Source organism: Lolium rigidum, chromosome 7, assembly GCF_022539505.1.
Source record: "Lolium rigidum isolate FL_2022 chromosome 7, APGP_CSIRO_Lrig_0.1, whole genome shotgun sequence".
Lineage (NCBI taxonomy): Eukaryota > Viridiplantae > Streptophyta > Magnoliopsida > Poales > Poaceae > Lolium > Lolium rigidum.
The window spans coordinates 163,661,188-163,666,660 of NC_061514.1; the positions used below are offsets into that span (position 1 = coordinate 163,661,188).

The 5,473-nt window shown below is 37.4% G+C and overlaps 1 protein-coding gene across 1 annotated transcript; it reads left to right on the top strand.

Annotated features, from left to right (window-relative positions):
* The first annotated feature begins 417 nt into the window (after positions 1 to 417).
* LOC124672218 (probable magnesium transporter NIPA1) lies at positions 418 to 3,911 on the top strand. Its single transcript, XM_047208489.1, has 8 exons — positions 418 to 544; positions 732 to 788; positions 1,173 to 1,263; positions 1,348 to 1,508; positions 2,187 to 2,314; positions 2,400 to 2,537; positions 3,230 to 3,322; positions 3,750 to 3,911. Exons 1-8 carry the CDS (start codon positions 418 to 420, stop codon positions 3,909 to 3,911), a joined length of 957 nt encoding a protein of 318 aa, XP_047064445.1.
* Positions 3,912 to 5,473: the final 1,562 nt, after the last annotated feature.

Sequence of the window (5,473 nt, forward strand, 5' to 3'; positions counted from 1 at the left end):
TTGGCGCTATATATATGTAAGCTGGAGCTGCCATTTCAACCCAATACTCCGCTGAAATAAGGAAAAATCAGGACACTTTTACTCTTCAGGAGTTCATTCCCTATCACTAGCAGGTCGCTCATTGTTCTTGTACTGGCACTCTACTGTCACAATTTTTCGGACCGTCGAGTTTCTAGTTCTTTCACTTGCAACATTTTAATTAAGATTTCTTGGATGCATACCTGATGATTCTAATCATGTTCATCTATGTTTCTGTAGGGACCTGTTCCTGAATATTCAGTAAAAAGCCACCCAAGGTCCTAGTGTTCCAGTGAATAACTTGAATTTGAACATTTATAAGTGGTTTACTAAATGTTAATCCGTTTCGTATGTAGGATAGGTATTGGATATTGTAGGTGACAGAAAATACTGTCAAACATGGTGATGTCTCTAGACAATTTGAGGGGCTTCGCATTAGCCACATCATCAAGTGCTTTTATTGGATCAAGTTTTGTGATCAAGAAGATTGGGCTGAAGAAAGCTGGGGATGCTGGGGTAAGAGCAGGTTGTGCCTCCCACCTGTATCTTTTTGATTTTTTTTTGTACTGCATACAAGGTGATTTAAGAATGTTTAAATCCCTCACGCTACTATAGTGCTTCAGTATTCCTTTCCAAAGGTTAATGTTTCCATATTTCTTCTGCATCCAAGCCATTTGTAATTAATTAGTGCTTTTTGGCCGTGTGATTTATAGGTTCTGGAGGCTACTCATACTTGTATGAACCGTTATGGTGGATAGGAATGGTAACTAGTAAGTATCACTTACATTGTGCTGTTTTTAGATGTGGGGTGGTGTTACAGCGAAGGCACTCAGTACATACTCTTTTTTTTCTTGGGGCATCTCCCCCCCCAAAACAGGACTATTGTTGCCTAACATAAATTTATTCACAAACATGAGTAGTGTGGTAGTAGTTTTTTTTTTTTGAACGGAGTGTGGTAGTTTTACATTGACTTTAGATATCATAGAACAAATAGTGCCTCGGTGCTTGTACCATTGTGAAAGATTACTAGAGTAAATCACCTCCTTTAACAGAAAACCTACTCCTACTAATACTTCATTTCAAAAGAACAATATATTCTAATAATACGATGTAAGCTCAAAATATTGTTTATCTCTCTGTATCTTCTTTTGCAGTGATTCTGGGCGAGGTGGCAAACTTCGCAGCATATGCATTTGCTCCTGCAATACTTGTTACTCCTCTGGGAGCATTAAGCATCATTTTTAGGTTTTACACAGATCTTCCTTTCTATTCCAAAATTCTGCTGAAATGATAGTACAATATCTCCATAATTCACTTTTATTCATGCAGCGCAGTGCTAGCACATTTCATTTTGAATGAGAGGTTGCATATGTTTGGTGTGGTTGGTTGTGCATTGTGTGTTGTTGGCTCAGTTGATATAGTTTTGCATGCCCCCAAGGAAAAAAAGATCGATTCAGTTAGCGAAATATGGCAGCTCGCAACTGAACCAGGTAGCTCTTTTTCTCAAATTCCGTAACGTTTCTAGCTGCCATTTCTCATAGTTTTCTGTGGAGAATATTAATTGTTTGTATTTTTAGTACTACAAGTTTCTGTATTGTCAGTTTACCATCAGTGCTAGTCTGAAATGTGTTAGTTCCGTAAATAACAGATGCAGTAATATTTGCGGCTCAGCAGAGTTTTCTGGTCAGTTTTATAATTTTCATTCTCAGTATATTGGGATCACGAATATTCTTGGCTTGATAATTCTATGAAAGATCTACCCTTATATTAGCTGCTCCTTTTGTGACCTAAGATGTTTCCCTTTGGTGTTTATTTATTGTTCATTCTTTTAATGGATGGCCAGAGCTACTGCCTTGCTTAAAAAAAGACGAAAACACTACATGCAGGCATCTTTCCTACGTTATCAATGTCAATTTTTCTTGTTTTTGTGAAAAGACAGGGAGTTAATACCATCTATGTTTGTATGCACTATATTGACACACAATATGTGGGAATACTTCCGTAAAAGAAGTATGTCGTTAATACCCAGAAAGTATCTGAAGGAATGTTGTTTTCCTTTATGCAGAAGCATTCTTTTGCTTGGGTTATGTACTTATGTTTCCTATCCCGCTTTATTAATTTATGCCATCAAATCTGTTATTGACATGCACTCGAATCTGTGCTGGCAGGTTTCATAGTGTATTCTTGCTTGGCTGTAGCACTTGCACTTGTTTTAATGTTCTGGGTTGTTCATCATACTGAGCAAAGGAAAATGCTCGCATATATTGCAATATGTTCACTATTTGGGTCTCTGACGGTATGTTCACAATACATCATACCAAACTTGAGTTGTTCAAATAAATTTATTGAAAAGCTCTGATTAATTGGTATATTTGTGACAGGTTATCAGTGTAAAAGCAGTGGCTATTGCCTTAAAGCTCTCGTTTAATGGAGTGAACCAATTCGTCTATGTCCAGACGTGGTTCTTCATTGCTGTTGTAATTATATGCTGTTTAGTTCAGCTGAATTATTTGAACAAGGTAAGCTTTCGCATTATTTTTGAATTTTGGAAGTATACTGCCATACAAGATATGGAATTGCTAATATTATTCTTGTCAACAGAACAACTAAATGGAAACTACCTGAATATGCTATGGTTGTAATTCTCGTGTTAATTGGTCTGTTAACAAATTATTTGCCAATTTTCCATTCAGCCAGGACATTTTATGAAAAAATGTTCGATGATTAGCAAAAATTTCAAATTTTATAAGCCTATATACAATCTTGGACACCGGTTTTGGAGTTCTCCTGCTGGTAGAGTAGTAATTATATGTGGGAAGTGCTACGGTACTGATGAGTGATAACTATTGTGCAACTAGTTCAAATATTATATGCCCCAAAATTGAGAATCTTGTATTATGTGGCAACATTTTGATGACAAATCTCTGGTAAGTGCAATATACATGTCTGACCTGATCTGTGCTCATCACAAACTGCAATTGAACTGAGTTTTTTAACACTGAAGATTCTTCTGTTGCATAAATTGAGATGAAATAAGTATTGAGTTTACTGATTTAAGATAAAGCTTAGATTGAGAACCCAGATCAATCTTCATAAGTCTCTTTAGCGCATCTGATGAAAGAGGCTTAGCGCTTCTGTAAGAATCTCTGAGAAGTTCGTACTTGCTTTAGTTTTACATTTGCTGATCTGGGTTTCTATGTGTTATTTTCAGGCGTTGGATTCATTCAATACAGCTGTGGTTGCCCCTGTATATTATGTGATGTTCACCATTCTTACTATTTTCGCGAACATGATCATGTACAAGGTAATGCATATTTGGTTCTTTCATGAACGTGATATACCAAGCCATTTCCCATTTCATGAAGACAAGATTTGAAACTTTCACATGATTTTTTTTGTATAACTTTATTTGCTGCTACACTACATAATCATTCTGAAATGCAGTAGTATTTTTGTTGCTCTTGTTTGAAATTGCAATGTCTCTCGTGTCCAACTAGATGAGCAAGAAAATTTAATGCTCACCACTTAAGCAAACTCTGCCCTTATCTCTTTAGTTTGAAAAGGAATGCAGTGTCCATATTCTTATTTAATAAACTCCAATACTTTGTTAAAGGACTATGATATTGACTCGAGTTTCATTCTAAATCTTCTATTCCTACTCAGAAATTTAGTAGTGATTTAAGAATGCAACAGAGATATCATATGACTGTTGCTGCCTTACTTTATTGCAGGACTGGGACTCTCAGAATGCAACACAGATAGCAAGCGAGGTGTGTGGGTTTGTGACAATTGTTGCTGGAACATTCCTTCTGCACAAGACCAGAGATATGGGGAACACACAACCTAACCCAGATTCTCTGAGAGCGGATTGTGAACTCCAGAATCATAGCTAGTCACTCTTAACATATCAAAACACATACCCTTGTTGAACATCTAACATATACCGGAGCATTTGGGATCTCAGACCACATGCATTGCAGCTTTACTTCAGCAGTTACTGATTTAGCACATCGGCAGTAAGGATCTATATATAAGCATTTCTATATGCTTCATAGGAATATTTGTTTTTTTGTTAAATTGCAGCAACATTTTCGTTTCTTCAGTTTAGGGAAACAGTCATGTTCCATTGTAAATATAGTTGATATTTGACTGCAATGTGTGCTGCTAAAATTAAGTTGTTTACACTAGGGCAGAAATTCTGGGGCAAAACTTCATTTGAGGAAGAGGCACGAGCTAAGCAGAGTTTTAATTGTTTGGATGCAAGGATGACAATTTTATCCACGAGTATGGGCACCTATGGGTATTGTATCCATACGAGTAGGGTATTAACATATATTTTACCCATGGTAGTCTGTAATACCTAAACCCTACCAGCCAACAGGGCATGTGTATAGTCATGTGCCACTGGACATACCCAAACCCGACCCATTTGCTCCCTCGAGTATTTGATTTACTAGTTCGCCCCCATTACGCCGCTGCAACATGGAGTCAGCGAAAATGCTACTGATTTGCATCTTTCCCCTTCGATCAAGTCCTTTCTCACTTTCTTCAGCCACAGCCAGTCAGCGCAAGTAGGTGCATGCCAGGTGGTGACACAATAGAGATTGAGTGTTGAACTAGACCACCTAATGGATATGCAACGGTAAGGGTACCCCTTTACCATCGGGTATGAGTGCGGGTAAAGTCTTATACCATGGGTACAAGTATAGATAGAATTTTGTATCCACAAACTATATGGTACCCATTTCGCTCTTATTTGGATGGAACCACATTAGTATTTTAGTCACACATTATAAAGTAAGAATTTTTATTTTTCGTAACACCATACCATCAACATGCAGGCACTGTCCTTTGTTTCTACTTATCCGGCATCCAAACTTAATTTAACCACATCATCTAGAAATGGCCTTTGCACCCGTGTAGTGCAATGGAATGAATACCTTCCTTCCAAATTCACTGAGATAGGTTTGGTCAGATTTGGTTTAGACACGTTTTGATGTGTAGGTTTGCTTATTTTGAAAAAAAAAAGTTGTCACTTAATTTGAAATGGGGGGGGGGGGGGGGAGTAGCAGATGTGTAAGATTTACGATATATTCCAATTTCTGCTTGTTATTCCATCTAACTAGGGATGCAAAACGTCACCCGACCCGTACCTCTCCGTAATCAAAAAATCAGTGAGATTAATTGTATCCTTTTTGTTCTCAGAAACAAAATTTGTACCTTTTTAGCGATCAGTTTAGTTTGAACTATTTCCCACTTTACCGGGCTTATGCGGGACGTGCAGTTGCATCTCTATATCTAACGGATGGGAGTATGTCAAACCATAAGTTTCAACAAACACTTGGATTGAGCGCCGTAAGAGACAATGTTATTTGATCGGTGAAATGTCATTCTGATCAAAATGTTGCTTGCAAAAACATCTTTAGGACAGAGGGAGTATATTATAACTCCACAT